This window comes from Talpa occidentalis, unplaced genomic scaffold (genome assembly GCF_014898055.3).
Source record: "Talpa occidentalis isolate TD23 unplaced genomic scaffold, MPIMG_talOcc4v2.1 talOcc4.239, whole genome shotgun sequence".
In the NCBI taxonomy this organism is placed as follows: Eukaryota; Metazoa; Chordata; class Mammalia; order Eulipotyphla; family Talpidae; genus Talpa; species Talpa occidentalis.
The window spans coordinates 1-26,313 of NW_023602507.1; the positions used below are offsets into that span (position 1 = coordinate 1).

General features: G+C 54.1%; 1 protein-coding gene and 1 pseudogene across 1 annotated transcript; both read left to right on the plus strand.

Moving 5' to 3' along the window:
* Nucleotides 1-1,456: 1,456 nt before the first annotated feature.
* Nucleotides 1,457-16,933, plus strand: LOC119253925 (RNA polymerase II-associated protein 1-like; the record flags this gene model as incomplete). Its single annotated transcript, XM_037521159.1, is given in 25 exon segments — nt 1,457-1,625; nt 2,177-2,325; nt 2,615-2,704; nt 3,159-3,279; nt 4,034-4,255; nt 5,110-5,289; nt 6,150-6,265; nt 7,452-7,550; nt 8,392-8,493; nt 8,696-8,863; nt 9,378-9,560; nt 9,693-9,827; nt 9,917-10,087; nt 10,332-10,489; nt 10,909-11,067; nt 11,207-11,405; nt 11,809-11,839; nt 11,842-11,917; nt 12,163-12,358; nt 12,587-12,739; nt 12,996-13,138; nt 13,642-14,398; nt 16,156-16,332; nt 16,465-16,524; nt 16,630-16,933. Coding segments are annotated over 25 exon segments (4,152 nt in total), but the record flags the coding sequence as incomplete, so codon positions are not given.
* Nucleotides 16,934-21,490: 4,557 nt separating this feature from the next.
* LOC119253923 (leukocyte tyrosine kinase receptor-like) lies at nt 21,491-26,098 on the plus strand (annotated as a pseudogene).
* The last annotated feature ends 215 nt before the right edge of the window (nt 26,099-26,313 follow it).

Here is a 26,313-nt window from a genome sequence, read left to right on the forward strand (position 1 = left end):
ATTTCGCTTCTAGCTCAGGGATCCCACCCAAACTAGCCACAAAATTTGCAGACATGTTTTATTTGCCAACCCAAGATTGTTTTCTAATTAAGGTATGATTCATATACCATCAAACTCACCACTTGAAAGAATACAGTTCTGTGGTTTTTAAAATATTCGCAAGGTTAACCAACATGACTGTTTAACTCAAGAACATTTTCATATCCGTAAAGGAAACTGTACCATTTAGCACTCACTTCCTTCTCTCCTGTTCTCCTAGTCCAACACCCACCAATCTATTTTCTGTCTCTCTGGATTTACCCATTTTGGACATTTCATGTAAATGGAATTGTAATAGGAGGCCCTTTGTGACTGACTTCTTTCATTTTGCTTAATGTTTTAAAGATTCATCCATGTATCAGCACTTCATTCCTTTTTTATTGATTATATGTTGTATATAACACTATGCTTTGTTTATTCTGTTACACTACACTTCGTTTATCTCTTACTTAGATTGCTTTTACTTTCTGACTATTATGGCTAATTCTGCTACAAACATTCATGTGCACTTTGGGGGGTGAACATGTTTTCATTTTTCTTGGGTTTATATCTAAGGAGTGAAATTGTTGGTGTGTATGGTAACTTCCATATTTGCTAGGCCATTTTCCCACCAGCAATGTAAAGGCAGCCAGTTTCTTCACATACTTGCCAACACTTGCTATTTTCCCTTTTTTTTTTTTTTTTTAAGATTTATCTATTTATGCATACTAGAGCTGGGGTACAGGCCAGAGATGCAAGGGTGAGAGGACGCACCAGAGACAGAGTGGGGAACAGAACAGGCAGACTGACTGACTGAAATACACTGCTGAGGGAAGCAGCGGGTGAGACAGGAGAGGTCCCACGCCATGTGGGCATCTCCCTGGTCAGCCGGGAATCGAACCAGCGCTGCAGAAGCTGTGGACAGCTTCACAGCGCTGTGCTCAACCCACTGCGCCACCAGGGAGGCCCCTATATATTGGTCTTTTATAGCCTAAGGTTTTTAATGATTTGAATACCTTTAGGCCAGGCATGTTCTTTCCAGTTTGATACAGAATCACCACTCCCTGTTTTGACACATTTATCTGCTTGGCCTCTGATAATATTTTCCTTAGGTCATTCATTGATGGTGTCCCTGAGAGTTTTATCATTCACAGATTGTAAGCAATCTAAGTTGGCAGTAAATACTGTTACTAGGCTGGTGATATTAGGGAGGGTGGAAATAAGGAGGGGGTGGTAATAAGGTACAAATGAGTTGGAATGAACCCAAGAGAAAAAAGAGTCTTTGCTGATGTACAATAAAGAGAGAATCAAGTGTTAGTTGCAGAGGGCCCATCACCTTTATTGCTTTCAGGGGTGAAGGAGAGAATTCCCACACCAAAGCAGTGTTGGAAAGATTCACCAGGGGAGGCAGCCAACAACGTGTCAAGATGCTCTCTAGACCAAGCCCGGGGAGTCTGAGGTGGATCTGCTGCACTTCCAGAGTCAGTTTCTTGCAGCTGGAGCAGCCCCAGCTGTACAATTGGTGAAGAAAGGAAGCCGGAGATGCGGCGATGTTAACCTGGCCCAGCGTCCACCGCAGGAGCATCGGGATGTGGTGATGCTGGACAGTGAGTGGCTGTGGGTGCAGCCAGACTGCGGGGAGAGGCAACATCCCTGGGGCTCCTTCCTCTCTCTTTCTTTTTTTTAAGATTTATTTATTTATGCATACAAGAGCTGGGGTACAGGCCAGAGGTGGGGGGTGAGAGGATTCACCAAAGACAGAGTGGGGAACAGAACAGGCAGATTGACCAAAGTACACTGCTGAGGGGAGCAGGAGAGGTCTGCTGCACCATGTGGGTAGCTCCCTGGCCGGGGATCAAACTTGTGCTACAGAGGTTGCAGACAGCTTCATAGGTTGTGTCTTAACCCCTTGCGCCACCAGGGAGGCCCTCCTTCCTCTTTCTGATGTGACTGGACTCTGCTTGTTATTTCAGACACTGCATAGCCCCATTTTACAGTTGAAGAACCTGAGGCTAAAAGAGGTTAAGTATCTTGCCTCAGGTGACATAGCTTGAAGTCAGGGCCCACTACAGCTGCCTTTTGTTCTTTGACTTCCCCTGGCCCTCAGTCTCTTCCTGGGAAGGTGTGAATATCCTCACAGCTAGTTTTTTTCCCTTAGGTCTCCCAGATTTGCCTCCAGCTTTGGTTCCTGCTCCCCCAAAGAGAGCCAGACCCAGCCCCGGTCGACCTCTACCTGAACACGAGGACCCTGAAGAGAGGCTGAACAGGCATGATGAGCACATCACTGCTGTCCTGACCAAGATTATTGTGCGTCTCACCCTGGCTGAGTGGGATGAGGCATTCCGGGGCAGCGAGGATGTTGGGTGGGGGTGGTGAGCCTGATGAAATCGTGGGTGACTCAGAAGGGTGGAACTTTGACCACTGCAGTAACATCGGGGGCTGATTTACAATTACTTTTCAAGGAGGGTCAGGCATGACTCCTTGAGCAAGTTTCTGAGGGTCAGCATGACTCCTTGAGCAAGTTTCTGGTCCTGGAGAACTGGGCCCAGCCTGCGTCATCTCTATATTGTTACTACTTTGTGCTTTGTTGTTGCAGGAGCGAGATACAAGTTCAATGGCTGTAAATCTGCCTGTGGCCAGTGGTGTTGCTTTCCCTCCTGTATTCCATCGTGCACAGGGGAGACAGGTAGGCAGGTGGTAGATGGTGCTTAGGGGACACCCAGGTGAACCTCCTAGTATATCTTCCCAGGTAGACAATCTTAGTGATAAGCAGTTCTGTTGTTAAAGCAGCACCATGCTAACCACTTCATATGCATCACTTGGTTTAATTCTCCTAACAGCAACTATATAAGACAGCTGCCATCCTATTTTTCAGATGAGGAAACTAAGGGGTAAATAATTTGTTCAACACTATACATCTAATAGGTAGAAGAGCCAGAAACCTAGCCCAACTCTATCAGACTTCAACACCTGTGCACCTACCTGGCTTTGCTTTTCTGAGGACTAGGGTTGTGTCTCTGGATATTTAACAAAGTTCCTTCTTTTTTTTAATCTCTTTATTTTCAACCTTGCTAGAAACGGGTTGAAAAGAGAATGAGGCAATGAGCATCAGTCCGCTGCATTTTCTTTTTGCCCCACAGGGAAAGCCAGCAGCATCTGGTAAGAAGAGCATCTTTGCCCAGGAAATTGCCGCAAGGAGAGGGTCTGAAGCCAGGGTCCCTCCCGTTGGAGAAGACACATCCATGCTGGGCTCACCAGGAGGTGAGTCGGGGTTAAAGAGATGGCTTTTTTGTAAGGCATGATCATCGAGTCATCTTAGGATCTGTATCTTCCCTGCCTTAAATATGAAATGCACTTCTTCCATTGAAAGAGAATCTGTCCCTCTACACCCACTCAGAGTATTGAGTATGAGAGGCTTAGGTCCACACCTGTGTCTGAGGTGCAGGAGAAGGCAGGCTATTACTCTACCCTGGGAAAAACGAATGGGTGAAAGTGTCTGGCAGGGGCTGTAAAGATGTAGGCCAGGGTTGCTTTAATGATGCAAATTACTGAGAGAAGATCTGAGGGTGGGCCTCTAGAGACTGCCTAGACAGTCACAAGGAGAATCAAGTGTTACTGAGGGAAACTTTTCATACTAGTCCTGGGGTGGTAGAGAGGCTACCATCCCAACCCAATCCCAGTCTCCAAGGTTAACCGGTATTACAAAAGTATAATCTTCAAATGGTGGAGGGTAATAAAACTGAACCTGGGTATCCCTGATGGTGCAAGGGGTTAAGATGCAGCGCTGTGAAGCTGTCCACAGCCACTGCAGCATGAGTTCGATCCCCAACGAGGGAGGTGACCCACATGGTGCAGCAGACTGCAGTGTATTTCAGTCAATCTGCCTGTTCTGCTCCCCACTCTGTCTCTGATGAATCCTCTCACACCTGCATCTCTGGCCTGTACCCCAGTTCTTGTATGCATAAATAAACATTAAAAAAAAAAAAAAAAAAGCCTGAACCTGCACTTCTTCCAGGCACTGTGACCTGTGAGGTACTCACACCTAGGGATCAGGACGGCCAGCTTCCTCAGGGCAGCCACCGCTTCGTGGGACCCCATCTGGTCACAGGAAAGGGACTCAGATGCCAGGAGGCTGAGCAGGAAGTCCAGACTATCCACGAAGAGAATGTCGCAAGACTGCAAGCCATGACTCCTGAGGAGATCCTGCAGGAACAGAGGCAGTTGCTGGCTCAGCTTGGTATGGGCACCTGGCTCTCCTGCTAACACAGGATAGGAGGGGCTTCCGGTGTGTGCCAGCCATGGTGCCGGCTCCTGTAATGAAGGATTTCATTCTGCCCTCAGACTATTCCTGGGACGTAGGTAATACTAATGTCATTGCTCATATATGGAAAAGAAAAAATCTGAGGCTCAAAACCTAACGAAATTCTCCCCCTGGCCACATAATTGGTAAGGAGCACAGCAATGAGATGCAAACCCACCTCTGTCTGGTCTCACAGCCCCTACTGTTCATCTCCACACTGTGTATACTGGAGCCTAGTGCAACAGACACTGTTGTAGCCATACTCCAGCACAGCCACGCTGTTCTCGGTAATAAGAGGATGCCACGTCTCCTTGCTTCTGTTCACCAAAACTGTAGCACCAACTGTCTTGTTCCAGGCTCTTGTGTCTAGCACCTGTAAAGAGCAGAGCATATATTGGATTTTTAGTCAATATTGGCGGCGAAAGAATTAGCAGAAAGTGAGCGAAATGATTCCCCTAAGTGTATTTCCCATGCCCTAGTCAGCATGTGTTTGCTTATTCCACAGCCACTTAGTTTGGACATCTGACTTGGAACCAAACACAGGGAGGGCATAGGCCTGAACCGGGGGGCTGTGAGGGGTGGAGGGAATGAGGACAAGCAGGTCCCAGTGAAAGGTAGGAGAAGACAAGTTCATAGAGGCCCCAGGAGAGCCCAAGAGGCTCAGGTCAAGCCTGGCATGTAGTTTGTCCTGGCCTTGGCACCCACAGGCAGGTGGTATTCAGCAGGCCCCGGTTTGTAGGGGGCTGAGGAGCATCTGCCTCCATAATTCTCCCCTCCATCCTCTTCACTAGATCCCAGCTTGGTTGCCTTCTTGAGATCTCATAGCCACCCCCAGGAGCAAGTAGGCGAGAAGGCCGTGGAGGAGCAGAGGTCAGAAGGATCCTCTGTGGAAGTCACTGAAAAGGAGCCCCTTGTGGCAACTTCTGCCAGTGAGCCCAAGAAGGAAGATGAGCTGGAGCCAGGAGCCCCAGGTTTGGAGGGTGGGAGGATCACCTTTCGGGGAATAAAAGGAGAAAAAAGCCCTTCTGCTAGGCCTGGCAAATAGGAAAAGAGAGAATCTTCTCTCTCCTTGGGCATGTAATGCTCACTATTGGCTTGAAATCAGTCTTCATTTGCTGATGCGTGTCTTCTTCCTGTGTGTGCATCCTGTTCTCTTGTCTGTTGCTGTTCCTTCTCCCCCTTCCCTGGTAAGAGGCAACACTGTGATAGCTGATTGGCCTCTGCCCCTTGCAGACCAGCTACTCCTGCCTTTGGGTAGCTGATCCAGCTCTGGCTCAGTCCAGCCTACCGTTCTTTCTGCCTCTGATCTCAGAGTTGGGGGGACATGGCAGGTGGAGGGTGATTGGAGAGTAGGGGCTGACGCACGTCTGATGAAAATGTCAGATCTGAAACAGAGAAGCCAGTGGGAGCAATTATTTCCCAGGAACTAGATTTTATTAGTGATTAAAAAGGAAGAAATTGAATTATGAGAGCCAGGAATCTGCTGCCCCAGGATGAACTCCCAGCTAGCTGAGCAGGTGGGGATGAGGATTGCAGTGAGGAAGGAAGAAAAGATTGTGGGTCTGTTTTTGTATCTTATCCCTTCCTCGTTGCCCCTCCCACTGCTCCTTTAGCGGGTGGGCAGCTATGTTTTCCCTGCTGTGCTGGTCCTCCCTTCCTCCTCTCTCTTCCTCACTTCCTCCTTCTCCCAACAAATCCTTGGTGTCAGTGGAGGCAGAAGCTACCAGACTGCTGGGCAGGGTGGATGTGGCACTTTGGGGTAATGGATGGGCCCCCAGGGGAGCAGTGAGCTGCATCTCTTAGGAAATGCTACTTTGCTTCTGTCCCCCAGCTCTGACTCTGCCCGTGACCCCTCATAAAGAATGGCTGCACATGGACACTGTTGAGCTGGAGAAGCTCCACTGGACTCAGAACCTGCCCCCACTCCGGCGGCAGCAGACACAGGAGGTGAGGAGGGTCAAGCGGCTTACAGGTGGGCAGGCGGGGGGTGGCCTGTAGCTCTTGCACCCGGTACTCAGGCCCTCCTCTTCCCTCGAGCTTGAGAAGCCTCTCCCTTTGCACTCAGCCTCCTCTCCCATCGCCTTGCCTCGACTCAAGGCCAGGAGAGTCAGGACCCAAGTCCTGGAGGTGGAGGATTAAAGGTGGAGGATTAAAGGAGGATTAAAAGTGGGTGCGGGGCCCAACACTAATGATAAAGGACTGATCACAAAAATCTGCAAAGAGCTGATGAGACTCAACAACAACAAAGAAAATAATCCAGTCAAAAAATGGGCAGAAGAGCTAAAAAGAAACTTCTCTGAAGAGGAAATGCAAATGGCCAACAGGCATATGAAAAATGTTCAACATCACTTGTCATCAGGGAAATGCAAATCAAAACTACCATGAGATACCATCTTACACCAGTGAGAATGGCACAGATTAAAAAACTAGCAACAACAAATGTTGGCGAGGATGTGGAGAAAAAGGAACTCTCCTGCACTGTTGGTGGGAGTGCAAACTGGTCCAACCACTATGGAGAGCTGCGTGGAGATTTCTGGACCTACTAAACATAGAGCTTCCATATGATCCAGCAATTCCACTCCTAGGTATTTACCCAAAGGACACAGAAACATCCATTCCAAAGAGCACCTGCACCCCTATGTTTATAGCAGCACTGTTTACAATAGCTAAGCTTTGGAAACAACCCAAATGCCCAAAAATAGATGACTGGATCAAGAAGATGTGGTCCATATATACCATGGAATATTACTCAGCATTCAAAAAAGATAAACACATGCAATTGCAGCAACATGGATGGCGCTGGAAGGGATCATGCTCAGCGAAATAAGCCAGAAAGAAAAAGAAAAATACCGGATGGTCTCACTCATAGCAGGAATCTAGAAAACTTAAATAAGGGACCAGGAAAATGAATAACTATAAGAAAGTGAAAATCAAAATCAACAAAAAACTATGAACCAGAGACACTTTTTGGGGGGTGGGGGGCGGGAGGGGAGGGATTGGGGTCAGAATGGGGGGGTTGCAATTGTATGGGGAATATAAAAATAAAATTTATTATTTAAAATAAAAAAAAAAAAAGTGGGTGCGGGGGAGTTGCTGCTGCCCCTCTCCATAGCCCTCTTTCTTCTCCCATTAGCGGATGCAGGCCCGATTCAGTCTTCAGGGAGAGCTGCTGGCCCCCGATGTGGACCTGCCCACCCATCTGGGTCTGCATCACCATGGAGAGGAGGCGGAGGTGAGGCCTGGGCAACTCTGGCAAGTGCTTTGAACCACCGTGTGGAAAAGAACCTCTGGTCAGTTGCCATGGACCTCCTGTGCGCCCTGCTCTGGTTCATGGCCTTTCTGTCCATTCCTGATCGCCTAACTAAGCGGACTTGAACTCTTTCTAGTCGTCCCTTACATTCTAGTCAGTGGGCAGGACTTACCCATTCTGTGTCTGCCACCTCCCGTGATGTGTCCTCATTGTGAGCCATGCTTCCTCGCGACTGCTCCACCGCGTGGCCCGCTCTCTCCACTGTGCCATTCTGTCCCTCATGGGGCTGCCACCCCCATTTCCTCGGGCCCAGCTTCGGGCCATGCCTTGCCTCAGAAGTTTCCTGGCTCCCCTCTGCCTGCAGAATAAGGTCTTAGCTCCTTAGCCACACAAGATATCACTTCCACAGCTTCTCCCTGCTGACCCTGCAGCTCCCGCCCTCCTGCTGTGCATGGACAGTCCTCTCCCCACGTGCACCTGTGCTCTGGGACCTCCAGAGCTCAGCTCCTGAAACCTGCCCCAGGGGTGTGTTGGCCCTTTGCCCCCTGCCAGGCCATCGTAGCTCCCACCACCCACCGAGGCCAACCACATTTCTGCTCTCTTGCTCTCCAGTTGCAAATTAAATACCAGTGACTACACTCTTCCCAAGCAGCCTCATGCCACGGGTATTGAGTACACGCCTTATCTTTTTTACCAGTTTGCAGGGCCATGGAGAGCAGAGGCAAGAATTAATCACTTATGCTTGACACACAGTGCTGGCACTTGGGGTGGGAGGGTGCTCCCCTGTGTCTTGGCTCTTTCTAACTTCTTGCCCCTGCCTCAGAGAGCAGGGTACTCCCTACAGGAGCTGTTTCACTTGACACGCAGCCAGGTGGCCCAGCAGAGAGCACTAGCGCTGCATGTGGTGGCCCAGGTCATCGACAGGGTGAGTGGACTGCAGGCCTGGGCCTGCCCCCTGCCTTAGATTCTCCCACCTCTGCCCCTTCCACTCTGGCTGATGAGCCCATACATCAGCTGACTGTGGGTCAGACTGGGAGTGGGACCAACCCACAGTCATCGGTGGGCAAGGAAAGGGTTTAGGACAAAGAGTATAATCTTCAGTTGGCTTTTATCCTCCTGTCCCCAAGGCCCAGGCTGGGGAGTTTGGGGACCGGCTAGTGGGCAGTGTTTTGCGCCTTCTTTTGGATGCTGGTTTCCTCTTCCTCCTGCGCTTCTCCCTGGATGACAGAGTGGATGGGGTCATCGCAGCTGCTGTCCGTGCTCTTCGGGCTCTGCTGGTCGCTCCTGGAGATGAGGTACAATGGGGATAGGAGTGGGGCTTTGAGACTTCAGGCTCCCTATGTCCTGCTGGCCATGCCCATGTTGCTGCAGCTTTGCCATGAAGAGCAGAAAATGGAATGGCAGCTTTACTCTCTTCAACCAAAGGCTCCGAAGCCCAGGAGCCTTTCCTTTTTTTTTTTTAAGATTTATTTATTTATGCATACAAGAGCTGGGGTACAGGCCAGAGGTGTGGGGGGGTGAGAGGATTCACCAGAGACAGTAGGGAGCAGAACAGGCAGATCTACTGAAACACACTGCTGAGGAGAGCAGCGGGGAGACAGGAGAGGTCTGCTGCGCCATGTGGGTAGCTCCCTGGCCGGGGATGGGACTCAGGCGATAGCTTGATAGCACTGTGTCTTTCACCCCTGAGCCACCAGGAAGGCGCAGGAGCCTTGCCTTTCTCTCTGTGGGTGGCCTCCGCTCCCTACTCCTGGGCCCATTTCCTAGCCTGTCCTTCTCCTTCCCTCCCGATTCCCTTTCCATTGGCAGGAGCTCCTTGACAGCACCTTCTCCTGGTACCATGGAGCTCTGGTGTTCCCTCTGATGCCCAGTAAGGAGGACAAGGAAGATGAGGACGAGGACGAAGAGCCCACAGCAGAAAAGACCAAAAAGAAGAGCCCTGAGGAAAGAAACCGGCCTCCATCTGATCTGGCCCGACATGATGTCATCAAGGTAGCGGCACTGGGACAGCTGCACCTGGCCCATGACCGCAGCACAGGGGCAGGCACATGTTGGACAGGAGGGGCCGTCACGGCCTGGGGTCCAGCTGCATTGGTAGGAGATTTATCTCTGATCTACCCCCAGGGGCTTCTGGCCACCAACCTGCTGCCTCGGCTGCGCTATGTGCTGGAGGTGACCTGCCCAGGACCCTCTGTGGTCCTTGACATACTGGCTGTGCTCATCCGCCTGGCCCGGCATTCTCTGGAGTCAGCCACGAGGGTAAGAAAGAGGCAGCAGGAAATGGACAAAGAGCTTAGCTGGACCTGGTCTTGACCCTCAGCCTCCCCTTTTCCTCCTGTCCCCCGCAGGTCCTGGAGTGTCCTCGGCTGATAGAGACGATAGTTGGAGAGTTTCTGCCCACCAGCTGGTCCCCCATGGGGGTGGGGCCTACCGCCAGCCTACACAAAGTCCCCTGCACCCTTGCCATGAAACTGCTTCGTGTCTTGGCTTCGGCTGGTAGGAACATTGCTGCCCGACTGGTGAGCAGGACACAGGGCCACGTACAGATAGGCACCCATCACCTGTCGCCAAGTAGCTGTAGAACAGATGCTCGGCTAGTACTTGCTAGAAGGAAGGAGATAGTTTTACCTTTTCCAGAGCTCTGACCCTGGGGCACCAGAGGGGCCAGGAACAGTTGGCAAAGTCTCCATAGTGAGAGAACCAGAGGCTTCTTGGGACTAGGGAGTCCCAGCTGATCCTGACCCCAGACTCTGCCCACCCCAGTTGAGCAGTTTTGATCTCCGGAGCCGCCTGTGCCGCTTCATAGCTGAGGCTCCCCAGGAACTGGCTTTGCCTCCTACGGAAGCTGAGACACTAAGCACTGAGGCCTTCCGCCTGTGGGCTGTGGCCGCGGCCTACGGCCAAGGCTGTGACCTTTATCGGTAAGGAGAGACCCGGGGTTGGGGAGGTTAGGGCGCTCTCGTAGACCCCCAGATCTGTACAGGTCTAAGCTGTTACTATCTAAGCTGATATCTCAGCTTTGCCCAAGGGTTCAAGCGTGGTAGGAGGCTGAGAATGAGGAAGAGGGGATTCTGGGAGGGAAAGAAGGCTTGGGGTCTGGACCAGCCCAAGGGCAGTAGGGAACCACACTCACGCACCATGGCATTGGTGTTGGATGAAATGAGGTTTACATTCCCTGCTGAGGAAAACCTTAAGGAGCTACTGCCTCTCCTCAGCCCCAGCCTTCCTGCCCTGGTGAAAGCTTCAAGAGCACCAGGCCAGGAATGGGCCTGGGTGGTAGGGGCTTACATCTTATATCTCCATCTCCCTTCATGCCCTGAAAGGCAATTGCTTTCTCCAGGGAGCTATACCCAGTGCTGATGCGGGCCCTGCAGGCTGTGCCGAAGGAGCTCAGCACCCACCCACCTCAGCCCCTATCCGTTCAGCGGATAGCCTCACTGCTCACTCTCCTCACCCAGCTGACCCTGGCAGCCAGCAGCACCAGCCCTGGGCCCAGCAGGTAGGTGATAGCCCTGACCTGCCCGCAAGCATGTCCTACAGGGGACTCCAGGACACGTAGGAGTGCTCCACAGGGAGGGGTGGTTAGAGCTTAGAGGGGAGGTGAGGGGCCTCACTTGGCCCCTATTGCACTCCTGTAGCGATTCTGCTGAGAACCTCTCAGCCGCCCCTTCCGGGATCACTTGGACCCAGGTGTCTGGGCTCCTGCCTCTGGTGGAGCCATGTCTAAGACAGACCTTGAAGTTGCTACCCAGACCTAAGATTTGGTGTGCCCTGAGCCCTGTGTCTACTGCCTGCCTGCTCTTCCTGGGCGCCTACTACCAGGCCTGGAGCCAGCAGGTGAGTGCTGCCCACCCGCGTTCCCCCAGGCCTCCATCTAATACTCCACCTACTTACTCCTGTTCCCCTCCCCACTCCTGCCACCCCCATTCCCACCATCTCCTACCTTCTGCTGCTTATCTTCCTCTTTCCACCTTCATATCTAGTGAGGCTTCCAGAAGCATGGTGGTGGGGACCAGAGAACCCCAAGCAGCAGCCCAGCCCTGCGTCTTTATGCTCTCTCAGGACCCCTAGACAGTGGGTGTCGGAGCAACCTCAGGGTCTTTTCCACAAGGGTCAGAAGGCAGAAGTCTACACACAATGACCCTTTGGGCTCTTGGAATCCTGGGTTTGGCCTAGGTACACTGGGTATAGGAGAAAGTGTATCCTAGCCCTCAGCTCATTGAGCCCCTTGGTCCTCCAGCCAAGAATGTGCCCTGAGGATTGGCTTCAGGATATAAACGCCTGTTGGAGGAGCTGCTGTTGCCCTTGCTGCACCAGCCCACTCTGGGCAGCCTGTGGGAGTCCCTTGGGTATGTACATCGTGGTGGGGGAGGGGCGGGAAGGGGTTGTGGGAGGAGACACTTGCTCTCCTTGTGGGATTCCTGGGCCTGACTCCCTGCTCCGTCCCAGGTGGAATCCCTCAGCCTGAGGGAAACCTGAATCCCTAACAGGTGATGGTTGTATAGGGCAGAGGACAGTGGCACTCCTCTGCACAGCCAGGGCTCAGGAGCACATCAGGCCAGAGCCCCTTTCAATGTCTCCATTCTGCTTCCAGGCGCTGCTCCCCTCTCTGCAACCCTCTGTCCTGTGCTCCGGCCCCTGAAGCTCTCCCGAGCCTTGTGTCACTGGGCTGCACGGGAGGCTGTCCCCCTCTCAGTCTGGCTGGCTCAGCGTCACCCTTCCCATTCCTCACCGCCCTCTTCTCTCTTTTCAACTCCCTGACCCGGATCCATAAGGGCCTTTGTGGTCAGGTGAGCCGTGGGTTTCCTGGTTAGGGGCTAGACAGGAGGTCAGGAATCAGAAAGAAAAGGGGAGGTGTTCCTTGGGGAAGGGAGGCCTCTTCTGTCGGCACCCACTTCTCTGAGTTTGGCGGGGGACACCCAGAAGAGAGTGAGTTTGGCTGAGTTTGGCCAGCTGCCTGGGGACACCCAGAAGAGATCAGTCGCATTCTAGATGTGAAGAAATGTGCTTTTCTTCAGCTGGAAGCCATACTGGCTGCCCCGGGACTCCAGAACTACTTTCTCCAGTGTGTGACTCCGATGGCTGCCCCACACCTCACACCCTTCTCTGCGTGGGCCCTGCGCCATGAGTACCACCTACAGTACCTGGCACTCACCCTGGCTCAGAGAGTGGTAGGTGCCCCTGTCTGTTGTTGTCTCCCTCCACCTCCCCCCTGCCAGTATCTCTATCCATGCCACTGTCCCGCATCCTTCCCAGTTGTCCCCATCCTGCTTGTCTGGGACTTGTGCTGCTTCTGCTAGGCCACATAGTTCCTGCTTTCCTCGAGACACACCCTGCAGCATATATACTCTTCTTCTCGTCTCTTTGTTTTGTTACCTCCTACCCCCTCTGCCCTTCCCCAACTGCTCTCTGCTTTTCTGTCTGCAGGCAACATTCCAGCCAGTGCCGGCCACCTGTGCTGCCCTCCATCATGGCCTGGCCTTGGCTCTACTGAGTCGCCTGCTGCCTGGAAGTGAGCACCTCGCCCATGAGTTGCTGCTGAGTTTTGTGTTCCGGCCAGAGTTCCTCCCGTAAGCGCAGGGTTGATGGCATCAACTCAGCCCTTTGACAGGCTGCTGTGATGACTGACAGCAGCCCCGAATCTGGAGCAAGGAGACCTGGATTGAATTCCTTTTCTCCCATGGGCTACCCCTAACCTGTCTGAGCTTCCATTTCCTCATTAGTGCAGTGAGGAGGAGGGTAACCACACTAGAGAATTATTTTGAGACTTCAGTGTGACAGTATGACTCAAAATGTTCTGTTAACTAGCTATACACGTGTGATAGCTAACAGTGCTGAGTGCTAACTCTGGGTCTGGTACTCCCTTAAGTATTTTACCTGAGTACTATGAGATACATATTCTTATTACCATCCCCATTTACTTGCAACTGGCATACCCCCAGCATGGAAGGGTAGTAGGAGGACAGGGAGGGGCACGACTAGATGTAGGAGCCTCTGGGAAGCCCTGGGAGCTGGCAGGGCCTTCGGGTGCTGTGGTTGAAGCCCTCATTTTTGGCTTCGTGTTCTGTTACAGGGAAAAAGAATCAGGGGGCCTGGAGGCAGCTGACTTCTCTGACCGGCTCTCCTTAGGGAGTGGAAGGGATCTTGGGTGTGCGCAAGGGGCTCTGCTAGCTCAGGCCTGCCAGGATCTCCCCAGCATCCGCAGCTGCTACCTGACCCACTGCTCCCTGGTCCGAGCCAGCCTGATTGCTTCCCAGGCCTTATACCGAGGGGAGCTACAGCAGGTCCCTGGTCTGCTGCTCCCTGTGCCTAAGGAACCACTGCTGCCCACCGACTGGCCTTTCCTGCCATTGATTCACCTCTACCACCAGGCCTCAGAGACCCCCTCAGGGCTCCCTCCTGCTGACACAGTGGGCACAGCCATGCGGGCCCTGCAATGGATATTAGTCCTGGAGAGCTGGCGCCCCCAGGCCCTCCTGGCTGTGCCTCCCGCTGCCCGCCTGGCACGACTCATGTGTGCCTTCCTGGTAGATGGTGAACTATTTCGGGAGACCCCAATACAGCACCTGGTGGCTGCCCTTCTGGCTCAGCTCTGCCAGCCTGAAGTCCTGCCAAAACTTAACCTGGACTGCCCACTTCCTGGCCTGACGTCTTTCCCTGACCTCTACGCCAGCTTCCTGGAGCATTTTGAGGCTGTCTCTTTTGGGGATCACCTCTTCGGAGCGCTGGTCCTCCTTCCCCTGCAGCGTCGGTTCAGTGTCACCTTGCGCCTCGCCCTCTTTGGAGAGCACGTGGGAGCCTTGCGAGCTCTGGGCCTGCCTCTGATCCAGGTACCTTCTCAGCCCAGTAGGGCCTACGGTGGGCTTCCTGTACTGGGCCTTGGTAAGAGTCCTGAGCGGTGGGGTGCTGTGGCGGGCCTCAGGGTCCTCATTTCACTCCCTGGAGGCTTTGAGGAGATGGAGAGAATCCATGAGAATGATCCAGCATGGCATCAGGCACAGAGTCGGTGTTTGTTGCTATTCACAAGACATGGCCCTCGCCCACAAAGCGCTACAATCTAGATCAGAAGAGATATACTAAAAGCCCACAGAGTTCGGAAATACTCAGATTCTAGGTGGGATTTAGAGAAGGAAAAGGTCCGAGTGGGCTTCCAATAAGGAAAATGCTCTGTGGAAGAAGTAGGGAGTGACCGGGGCGTCGAAGGCTGAGTAGAATCTGTATTGTGGGAGAGGTAGGACAGGGTGTGCTAATGGACTAGCATAAACAGTAGCTCAGAGGCAGGGAAGAGTAGGAAAGGGTAGAAGGAGGAAGTCAACAGCGATGATGTCTTTGAACATACGCCAGTTCTGTTACACCGGGCACAGAAAGGAAAAAAAAAAAGGAAGTCCATGTTTCACTTTGGGAACTTGCTGGAAACAAGGCAAAGTCTTAGAGGGCCTGAAATATCAGGATAAGGGGTTAAACTTCTAAGCTATAAAGAGTTAACTATTTTTAAGATTTGATTTTTTATGTTCATTATTACATTCTGATAAAGTAAAAATTTTAATATATAAATACATTTATTGTGCATATGCTATATAAATACATCTTTTATATAAAAGCCTAAGAAGAAAATGCAAAATATTTTTAACAATTAAAAGAAAATTGTAACATTCATAATTCCCTGCCCAATGGTAACCATTTTGATTTCTTTTTCTATTTTTTATATAAATACACATTTTTGTAAAGTTGGATGGGAGTCACTGCCATTTTCTTCACTTAACATTACATAGAAATAGGTCCTCCCTGGTGGCACAGCGGTTGAGCGCTGGGTTGTGAAGCTGCCCGCGGCCTCTGCAGCGCCGGTTCGATCCCCGGCTACTCCCCGGCCACCGGAGGAGGGTCCCACATGGCGCGCAGACCTCTCCTGCCGCCCGCTGCTCCCCTCAGCAGTGAACTTCGGTCCTTCTGCCTGTTCTGTTCCCCGCTCTGGCTCTGGTGAATTCTCTCACCCTCCCGCGCTTCTGACTGTACCCAGTGCTTGTATAAACAAACAAACAAACAAACAAATAAATCTTTAAAAAAAAAATTACGTAGAAATAGTCCCCACATCATTAAACATTCTAAGTCAGCATTTTTTATTATTATGTAATGTCCGTGTGCAGGCGTGCCCCGACTTGCTCCTTCAGAATCACTGGTGGTCCTGAGAGTTTTCAGGGGTTTTTTCTATTTAAGTAACGTTATGATAAGCTTACCCTTGTACATAAACTTTATTTTCCTCAAGACATTTCTGCACGGAATTAAAAAATGTTTTGAAAGAAACATGAACTTGAGAAAGGTTTAGATGATATACTTGAACAGTGAACTTGAAAGTTTTAAGTAGATTAAACAAGGAGTGGCAAGCAGTGAAAATTCACAACTGCTTCTCAGTTTCCCAGCTTCCCAGCTCTTTGGTCTTTCGCTGTCAGCCTTATGATAGAAAGGGATGAATGTTTAGGACCTGACCTTCCCCTCAGGATTTGGTTTAAGTGCCCATCAACCATCCGCCCTGTCATCCAGTGCTGCATGCTCCCAACCACACTCGCGTGCCTCATTTTCCCTGTCACAGTTGCCCGTGTCCCTGGCGTGCTACACAGAGCCCCCAGAAGACAACCTGGCCCTTCTGCAGCTCTACTTCCGGGCCCTGGTCACCGGTGCCCTCCGCCCATGCTGGTGCCCCGTGCTCTATGCTGTGGCTGTGGCTCATGTCAATAGCTTCATCTTTTCCCAGGACCCAAGGAACTCAGTAAGTCACATCCCCATCTGCAGAGGGAGGAAGGCGGCCTGTGACTGAGCTGGGGAGGAGGTGAGAGGCATGCAAGGCCCATGGTGGGTACCAACCCTTGGCCCAGTGCCCCTCTTCCTGTTTTGCCTCTAGGACGAAATGAAGGCTGCCCGCAGAAGCATGCTGCAGAAAACCTGGCTGCTGACAGATGAGGTAGGGTCAGTACCTCCTGAACGATGGGAAGACAGAAGGTTTTGGGGAGAGAGATCTCACCCAGATCTTATTACCTGTTCAATCATATTCCTTCCCTCCTTGCAGGGGCTCCGGCAGCACCTCCTCCACTATAAGCTTCCGAATTCCACCCTCCCAGAAGGTTTCGAGCTATATCCCAAGTTGCCCCCTCTGCGTCAGCAGTACCTCCAGAGACTGTTCCAAAATGGGGTATCAGGGACCTAGCAGAACTGCTACAGATGAAGAGATGGCTATATTCTCTTGGGGTGCACCCACAGATGCCTCACCAGACAGAAGAGCTTTGTGTTCTAAGGGTGAACAGGAGACAGGAGCAGAAGGCTTGCTTCCTGGGAGCAGGGTGAACCTTTATATCCTGATATCTGAAACTTGGGCTCTGTGCTTCTGGGGTGGTACAGGGAATGAAGGGTGACTTAACCATTTATCCCCTTTGGGGAAAAGACAACTAAGTTCACCTCTCCTGCCTCAGGCTAGAGTATACAAATACTGTCGCTGTATATTGAAATAAAAATTTTTTTAATCTCCTGGGAATATGATTTGGGCTAATTTCAGACATGTTGAGGACTGGTATCAAGGGATGGATTGGCCCAGAGAAGAAGGGCTACTAAAGAGTTGGTCCGAATTTTTAACATTTAAGTTTTGTACAGTGTCCATTTCTGTATTGGAATTTTCCAGAAAGGCTTCCCTGGTGCCTCATGGGTAAAGTCTTAGCGCTATCAAGCTATATTGCAGCCACTGCAGCATAGTTCAATCCCCCAGGGAGGTGCCCTCATGGCACAGTAGACCTTTCCTGTCTCACCCGCTGTTCCCCTCAGCAGTGTATTTCAGTAGCAACGCCTGTTCTGCTCCCCACACTGTGGTGAATCCTCTCACCCCTACCCCTGAACCTCTGGCCTATACCTCAGTTCTTGTATGCATAAATAAATAAAACAAATCTTTAAAAAATTACTTACCATAGCTGTTTATAGGTCACCAAGGCGAGTGTGTTGTGCCTGTTTATAGGTAGACAGAACCACTCCTCATAAATGGAGCTGCTGAAAACAGAATTACACATTAGGTTTTTTTAAGCAACTACTGTGTCAGCAACAATAGTTCTCAAACATCTTGTGACAAAAATCACCTGGAAATTGGGGGGCCAAACCACTAGTGTTTCCGATTTAGTAGGTTGGGGTGAAACCCAAGAATTTGTATTTCTAGCAAGTTCCCAGGCTTATGCTGCTGTTAAGAACTAACCACACTTTGAGAACCAGGCTTACATAGTGTCTTGCAAATAAATTCTGTGACCTCCTAGTGGGATATCTGCAGAGTCAAATAGGGCATGGGTACCAGTTTTTACAAAATCGCTGTGTGTCCACACCTAGCCCTGTACACTCAGATACTTTACCATGTAGTATTACCCCCCACCCCGGTTTTTATATTAAACACAGGCCTCAGTCTTCAAAATAATTGATTAGAGCAAAAAATGAGGACCCAAGACACAAACCAGCTGAAGCTGAGCGGCCCTCACAGTTATGGTGCCAATTTCCCTGCATGCAGTGCTATGCTGGTGGGAAACTCAGAGAAGTTGGGACCTGTGTACCCTCAGCCATTGACCGGGGATGCTAGAGCCAACACTCGGGTCTTCTGCCCCCCTGGTCCAGGTTCTGCCATAAGAGAAAGAAGCTGTACAGTTAACATGGACAGGCAATGGCACTGTGTGAGGAGACCCATATTTCTAAGTCACAATCTAAGAAATCGGTCACAAAGGCATTGAAAGGCTCAAGTAGTGGCAAGTGATTATGCCTCACTTGGGGTAATTTAGGAGAACTTCCCAAATGTTATCACCACCCAAACCCACATATACATCACAGCTACCCCTGCTGAGGAAACCCACCCCACTGTTCCTGACTGACAAACCTAGAAACCCAAGCTGGATTCTGGGGTGTGACACCACTTTCTCATCCTGTTGCCTTGAAAGGGTAGGGGCAGCCAGAGGCCCCTTAGGTGGGGGCTCTAATAGGTTCCTCTCTGGGAAAATGTGGAGATCTGGATGCCCACATACCCTGCTCTTCCCTCCTTCCACATCTCCAGGGCTGAGGTGGGAGTGGCGCGCTGCCTTTAGGACCCCGCAGTGTCTGGCGGCTGCGGCACTCTCCTGCAAGAGGCAGTCTGGGCCAAGTGGCGAGACCTGAGCCAGCAGCCCTGGCCTGGGCAGTCCTAACAGCACCAGGCGCTTCCACGGGCTGCTGCTGTGGCTGGGAGGGGCAGGTAAGTGCCTTCTGGCAGACAGGGGTGTGTCAGAACTGGGGAACCATCACAGGGTTGGGGACACAGAGGCGACAGTCTGGGTCTCATTGAGTCCTCCTGATACCTGCAAGCCCCTGGACCAAAACTTCCTGGGCCCTGCTGCTGCAGTGCAGGCTGAGAAGCACAGTGGGTGCCAGCCCAGAAGACCACATTATGCAGCTTGGAAAGGATCTGCCTTGAGGTCTCAGCAGTGCCTAGGTGGGGACCAAGTTTAGCCCAGGAAAGAATGGGGGACCTGGAAGACCCAGCTGTGCAGCCCCTAAATAACTCAATGGGAAGAACTGTCCAAGCAGAGAGACTTGCAGAGGTATCAGCGGACACCCCACTGGGCTGAGGCCACCGGAGCTGGGGTCTGGCAGGTGTCAGGGCTGGTGCGCGGCGGCGGGGTGGGTGAGGGCGTGGCAGAGAGAGAAGTTGCCTCTTTATGGCTCCTCCCCGCCTGCCTTGAACCTCCTGCGGCCTCTCCCAAACCCGCGACTCCCGAGCAGCTTCCAGGAGCCATTCTCTGCTCCAGTTCGGATCCCAGGAGCTTCACTGCCATCTTCACCCCTGCGCCGCCAACTCCAAGCCCGCGGGATGCGAACGTCCCCGCCCCCTTATCCCCGGGGAGCAAGCCCCCCGCCCCCTTATCAGCCCTGAGCTCCTGCTTTCCTTCTCGTCCGCCCACCGCCGCCGGCTGGGGCAGCAGCTCTGCGGGGCGCTTTCCCGTCCCTGCCCCAGGCGCCCAGGGGCCCCGGCTGCTTCCACCCGGGGCCAGCGGCCCTGGGGCGCGGCGCACGCGGGCAGGCGCGCGGGGTGACCTGCGGGCGCCGGGCCGGCCGGTACCTGGAAGCGCGGCGCCGAGGCGGGGCGGGTGGCGAGCTGCGCGCCGCACCGGGCGTGGGGGCGCCCCAGGGGCCCGCGGCCCCGCCGCCGCCCGCCCGCCTTCCAGCAGCCCCCGGGAGCCCCGGCCCGCGGCGGCTGGCAGCGCCCCCTTTCCATTAAACCTTGTAAAATAGGGCCTCCCCGGTGGCGCAGCGGTTGAGCGCTGGGTTGCGAAGCTGCCCGCGGCCTCTGCGGCGCCAGTTCGATCCCCGGCTGCTCCCCGGCCACCAGAGGAGGGTCCCACATGGCGCGCAGACCTCTCCTGCCGCCCGCTGCTCCCCTCAGCAGTGTACTTCGGTCCTTCTGCCTGCTCTGCTCCCCGCTCTGGCTCTGGTGAATTCTCTCACCCTCCCGCGCTTCTGACTGTACCCAGTGCTTGTATAAACAAAACAAACAAACAAATATAATAAATAAATAAATAAAAACATGCCTCTATATAAAAAAAAATAAATAAACCTTGTAAAATAAGTGCATGATCTCAATTTATGGGGCGCAAATCTAGTCACACTTTTGAAGAATCCCTTCAGCATCCACTCAGGGCTCCACTCCCGTGAGAACTTTCTCGAGCTGCCTCGTCACAACCTCCGCCCAGGGGGCTCAAGGCCGGGCCTCAGCGCCCACTGCGCGCGGGGTCTCCGCCTGGGGGCGCGGGGCCGCGAACCCCCTGACTCGGGCCCGTGGGGTCTTCGCCTCCGGCGTCTCCCGCTGGGTCTTGGGGCGGCGCCTTCCAGCCGCGCGGCTCAAGCGCCCCAGGGCGAGGGTCGAGCGGCGGGAGCTGGCCCAGCCCCGGGGCCGCGGGGGAGCCCCGAGAGCCGGCCCTTCCCCTCGGGGAGTCTCGGGTCGCGGCGGGGCTCGATGCCCCAGGGGGCCGCGGCGGGGTCTCGGCGCTGGGCGGGGGCGTGGGGGGCGCCCGCTGCGCGTTTCGGGGGAAGTGCTTGGCTCTGGCGGCCCTTCTGCCCCCAGCGCTCGGTGTTGGGGTCCCCAAGCCCCCCGGGGCGCGCACACACGTGCGCTGCACATGGACTTAACATCCCCCAAATCCTGGGCCCTGCGGGGGCGCGTCCCCGAGCTCAGCCCCGAGGCGGGCGCCCTCTCGCGCGCCGGCGCCGCTGCCCGGCGGGAGGACGCGCCCCGAAGCCCCTGACCCCCGAACCCCGGCGGCCGGAGCCACGGCTGGGGCGGCCGGGGCAGGCGGCCGCGCCTACCTGAGGCGACCGGCTCGCGCGCGGGAAGCGGGAAAGCCGCGGAGGCGCCGGGAGCAGCGCGGGGCGGGGCGGGGCGGGGGGTGGGACTCGCGGCCCGGGGGGGCGGCCGTGCGCCCTGGTCCCGCTGCCCGCCGGCCTACTGGGGGGGACGGCGGGACGTCGGGGACCCCCTAGAAGGGGCAGAGGGCGGCCGGGGCTGCGCAGGGGCCGGGGCTGCAGTAGCGGGCGCAGCCGGCGGCTTCGGGCGGCGGAGGCCGGGCCTCAGGGGTGGGTGCGCCCCGGGGTGCGCCGGGCGGCCCCTGCGCGGAACCCGGCCCGAGCCTTAGAACAGGCCGCGTGCTGGGAGGAGAGGCGGGAAGGGAGGGCACAGGGTACAGCCCCACGCCGCAGCCGCAGAGAAATCGCTCTTAGAAAGGAGGTCAGCTAAGTCTGCACATCGCGCAAGCAGACTGGACCCCCTAGGTTTTCATTTAAATCCAGCGCCTGTTCCATCACGCAGGTGTCCTTGTTTCGCAACAGCCCCAGGGCTCTGGCGAGCTCAGCCAGGCTCACATTCTGCGTCTTTACTTCTGAAAATGTGGCCCCTGAAGCAGCAGCAGCAGCACCACCTGAGTGGTGAGAGATGCAAAGTCTCAGGCCCTCCAAGCAGCTGAATCTGAAAACCTAGGGGAGTGTCCCTGCCATCTGTGTTTTCAGGAAATCCCTCAGGTGATCCTAGTACTCTGCAAAGTTTGGAAAGCGCGGAGCAAAGAAACAGAGCCTTTCTTCTTGTCTGGGCTGTTGACACTTACATGATGCCCAGGAAATGTGCCTTGGGCGCCCCCATTTTACAGCTGAGGACATGGGGCCAGAGCGGTTCGGGCACTTAAAGATGTGTCCCAGCCAGGCTGAGCCAAGCCTTTGGGTTCTGGCTTTGGACTCCTTCCCTACCTTTCCTCCCCGTGACCTCCTGCTGTGAGCTGGCAGTGCCTGTTCTAGAATAGTCGAGTGAAGAAGGGCACACTGGGATTTGTGCTGGGGAACTCCGGCTTTCCCACTATTGGGCAGGCAGCGTCCCAGCTATGTGCCCTCCCCAACCCCCATTTTGTAGCCAAACTCTCTGTCACCTTCATTTTCCAGGGGGTCATGCCTCAGAGACTGATATCCTCTGGGCTGATGGAGACGATGGGGTGTCCTTCATGCATCCCAGCTGTGAGCTCTACCTGCAGCCTCTGGCAGGTATTGGCCCCTCCCCGATGATCAGTTCCTGTGCAACACCAAAATACTTAGGACCTGGGCTAGTGTGGTGCATTCTGGGGTGCTTATCAAGTATCTCCTTGTTATGAATTCACCTCAAATACTCGTAAACTCCAGAGCCCCAGAAGAGGGAGTGTGAGGCTTGGCAGAAGTTCTCCCCAAGCTCTCTTACCCGCCCTTAAATTCCTGGCACAGCTCCTTGTTTCAAAGTCCAGGTCTAGAATTAACCATGTGGCTGGAAAAAGTATATATGCCCCCACCCTCACCCCACAACGTCAGTTCTTTCACTCAGAGTCATGGAAAGCCATGGAGAGGTGGAGATTCCACCACACCTCAGTTGTAGTTACTGCTTTTTGAAAGATTGCCAGTGGCAGGTGGAGCTTCAGTTGGCTGAATGCGTGTGCCCAGAGGGCATGGAGCTAGCTGCTGATAACATCACCTGCAGGGGTATGTCCTGTCTTTCCCCAAGATCTGGACTCCTGGGACCACTGGACTGGGGGAGCAGAAGGGCACTGGGAAAGATGTCTGCTGTGTGCCAGGCACTGTGCTAGGTGCTGGGCAGGGACCTGGAGGTGCATCAGTGTGTGCTCTGCCATCAAAAGCAGGTGCTCAGTGGTTTAGTGTGGGACAGATGTGTAGCTGTGTATCCCAAGGTGATAATTGCCATGGAGGTTCTTGGGAGGAAGAGGTTGCATTTGTCAAAGGAAGAGATTATGGAAGAGTTAACACAGGCTGAGTCTTGAAGCCTGGGGAAAACCTGGGGTGGAGGGACAGAGGAGCTTTGTACTAAGGTGTCTCTCTTTTTCTCCTAGACCAGCCTCGCCCCCCAGGTCCTCTGGTTCTGATGGTGGCAGTGATGGTAACAGTGACACTGGGCCTCCTCATGAGGTGTGGGGTCTTCATGCTGGGTATGGAGCATCCAGCAGATATGACTGAGTCAAGGTTGCCCACCTCTCCACTTAGCTGAGATGGTCTCTGTGGGTTTCCAGGGGCAGACATGGCTGATTTTAAGACCCCTCCTCCCAGCAGAGCCGTGGCTGATTCCTCTGGGGTTCTAAGAGTGCAAGTAGCTGGGGAGGCCTGGGAAAACACTTACCTTAATGGGCATCTGGAGGGGTATCCTGGGCATGGGGAGGTATGGCAGCATGCCTGAGCAGGCAGGTAGAGAGCATGCCATCACCCTCCCCTTCTCAGTGAACCACAAGAAGTGTCAGGGTCTGTGTGGGATGGCGCTGCCAGGCCCTGAGCTTGAGCTGAGCAAGCTTCAAGCCTCCACTATTCTGACAGCCCCCAACCCACACTACTGCCAAATGGGACCTGGTCCTGCCCAGTCCTTGCCTCTGCCTCCAGGGCTCACTGAAGTCTCCCCAGCCGAAGTCACTCTGCTCAGGTGAGTCCTCCCCTTCCTTCTGAGAACCTGTGCACTCTGAACCCCCACCCCTATCCTAGTCCCTTCTGGGGTCACTTATGGGTCCCAAAGAACTTCTGGCCCAAACCAGAGGAGATGGAGGCCAGAAGAGCTCCGAAAGCGAGAGTCATTTGTCCAAGGTCAGCTGTCATCCCCCCATTTTGGGATGGCAGGGACCCTGGGATATGATTCCTTAGGAGCAAGGATTGTCTCCTCCCCAGGGTGTCTGCAAGGACCTAGAGGAAGGCCTAGACACAGACTCTCCCACCACCACCCTGACCCACACCCGCACTGTCCTCTGCTCTGGCTCTGCGCTAGTGGACAGCACCCCTGCAGGGCTTGTACTGGGGGACCTGCCATGACGCAGAGCTCACAGCCCTCCGACGGGGCCAGCTGGGCTTATGGGGTGGAGGCAACAAGGGAGGTAAAGGAGGCACTAGACCCTCTAGCACCCTTCCCCAGGCCCAGCCACCCTCTCCCTTCTAACCTGTCTTCCTGCAGAGGCCTGGGCCATGGAGCCTTTGGAGAGGTGTATGAAGGACGGGTCATTGGCCTTGCTGGGGACCCCAGCCCTCTGCAGGGGGCTATCAAGGTGAGAAGAGGTGCCATTCTGGCTGGAGGAGCGGACCAGGGCTCCATGGAGAGCAGCACGATTGCTGGAGCTAGGATCACCCCACCCTCCTCTCCTCCCCAGACCCTGCCAGAACTCTGCTCTCACCAGGACGACCTAGAGTTCCTCATGGAGGCGCTCATCATCAGGTGTGCCCAGGGCCAGGGCCAGGGGTGGCAGGTGGGAGGGAAGCACCCAGAATTGCCTGCAGAAACAAACACCCTCTCTTCACCTGGGGCTGGGAGGTGGCAAGGCTAGAGAGAGAGAGATCCTTTCCAGTTTTGTGGCGTCCTAGAGCATGGCTTCTCTCCCTGCTGGTGATGGGGTGTGTGCACCACCTGCTCAGCAAGTTCAGCCATCAGAACATCGTGCGCTGCGTGGGGCTCAGCCTCCGGGCCGCCCCTCGATTAATTCTGCTGGGATTGATGCTGGGGGAGACACGAAGAGTTTCCTGAGGCACAGCCGCCCGCACCTGGTGAGACTTTTCTCAGCTCCCAGTCCCCTCTAAAGACCTTTCCCTTTGTCCCCAAACCCACATGGACTGATGAGCCCTCTGCCCTACCCAGGGCCAGCTGTCACCTCTGACCATGCAGGACCTGCTCAAGTTGGCCCAGGACATAGCCCAGGGCTGCCACTATCTGGAGGAAAATCACTTCATACACCAGTTGGGAGTGATCCTGGTTTGGGGGAGCACCAGCCCAACTCCATCCCCCAGAAACTGTCAGTCCACATAATTTTTAAGGAGATAAACCAAGACTGGCAGTGATTTTTTTTTCACCCCACTCTGCAGGGACATTGCAGCCCGGAACTGCCTGCTGAGCTGCACCGGACCCAGCAGAGTGGCCAAGATTGGGGATTTCGGGATGGCAAGAGATAGCTAGAGGTGTGCGGACTAGACAGGAAGGCTAGTCTAGTGTGGGGAAGGCTGCTGCGCTAAGGGAATATATATGCACCCTCATGATATTTGAACACCTCATCACGCCCCTTCTCTCTTCTGCAGGGCCAGTTATTACTGGAAGGAGAGCCGGGCTTTGCTGCCTGCAAAGTGGACGCCACCAGAGGCCTTCCTGGAGGGAATCTTCACATCCAAGACAGACTCCTAGTGATAACATGCCTTCCTTCCTGCCCCGCTTTGGCCAACTCACGTGAGGGAAGGGGAGGCTGTGCCTGATGGCCTTCCTCTTCCTCATGATCAGGTCTTTTGGGAGATCTTCTTACTGGGAGATCTTCTTACTGGGCTATATGCCCGACCTTGGGCATACCAACCAGGAGGTACTGGACTTGGTTGTCAGTGGGGGATGGATGGATCCTCCTAGGGGCTGTCCAAGGCCTGTGTGAGTATGGAGTATTGCCCAGGGAGGGAGGTGCTTCACAGCCATGGGTAGGCACGAACTCCTGCCTCTCCCCGGGTACTGTATCACGACCCAGTGTTGGCAGCACCAGCCTGAACTCCGCCCCAGTTTTGCCAGCATCTTGGAGTGTCTTCAGTCTGCACTCAGGTGTGTCCCCCCACCTACCCTGACCATCCTGGTCTTGAGGGTCAGAAGGGAAACCATAAAACAACACCACGGCCCCCTGCTCTCCTACCCTCCCAATTCAGGACCTGGATGTGCTGAATTCACCCCTGCCGATGGAGCTAGGGCCCACCCTGGAGGAGCAAGGGACTTCAGGTCAGGGGAGCAGGCCTTTGGAGGGCCTAAGATTGCCACAGGTCCAGGAGCTAAGTGTGGAGAGTTTGAAGAGCTGGAGAGGAAGCCTCCTTGGCCCCTGCCTGCCTCTGGCCATGACCCTGCCAAATCTAGGGGCCTTCAAGCTCAGAACCTTTGGAATCTCACCTATGGCTCCTGGGGTCTAAGGGATCCTGAGGGGGAGGACCCAGGCTTTGATGGTAGCAATGGCTCCTCCCTCCACTCCTCCCGGAGCTTCTAGGCTGCTTGTTATTCTAGTAGCCTCTGTCCCCTGTGGTCTGCGTGGCATGTCTGGGCCTGTCTCGGGGCTGGCCTGGCATCACTGGACTCTCTGCCCTGGAAACCAATGCCAGGTCTCCTGGGGAAGAGCCTGGCCACTCCCAGCCTTTTATCTTCGGATCAAAGAGGTGACCTCCCAGGGGTGGGAGGAGAGTCAAACTGCCTCCTGCAGGAAGC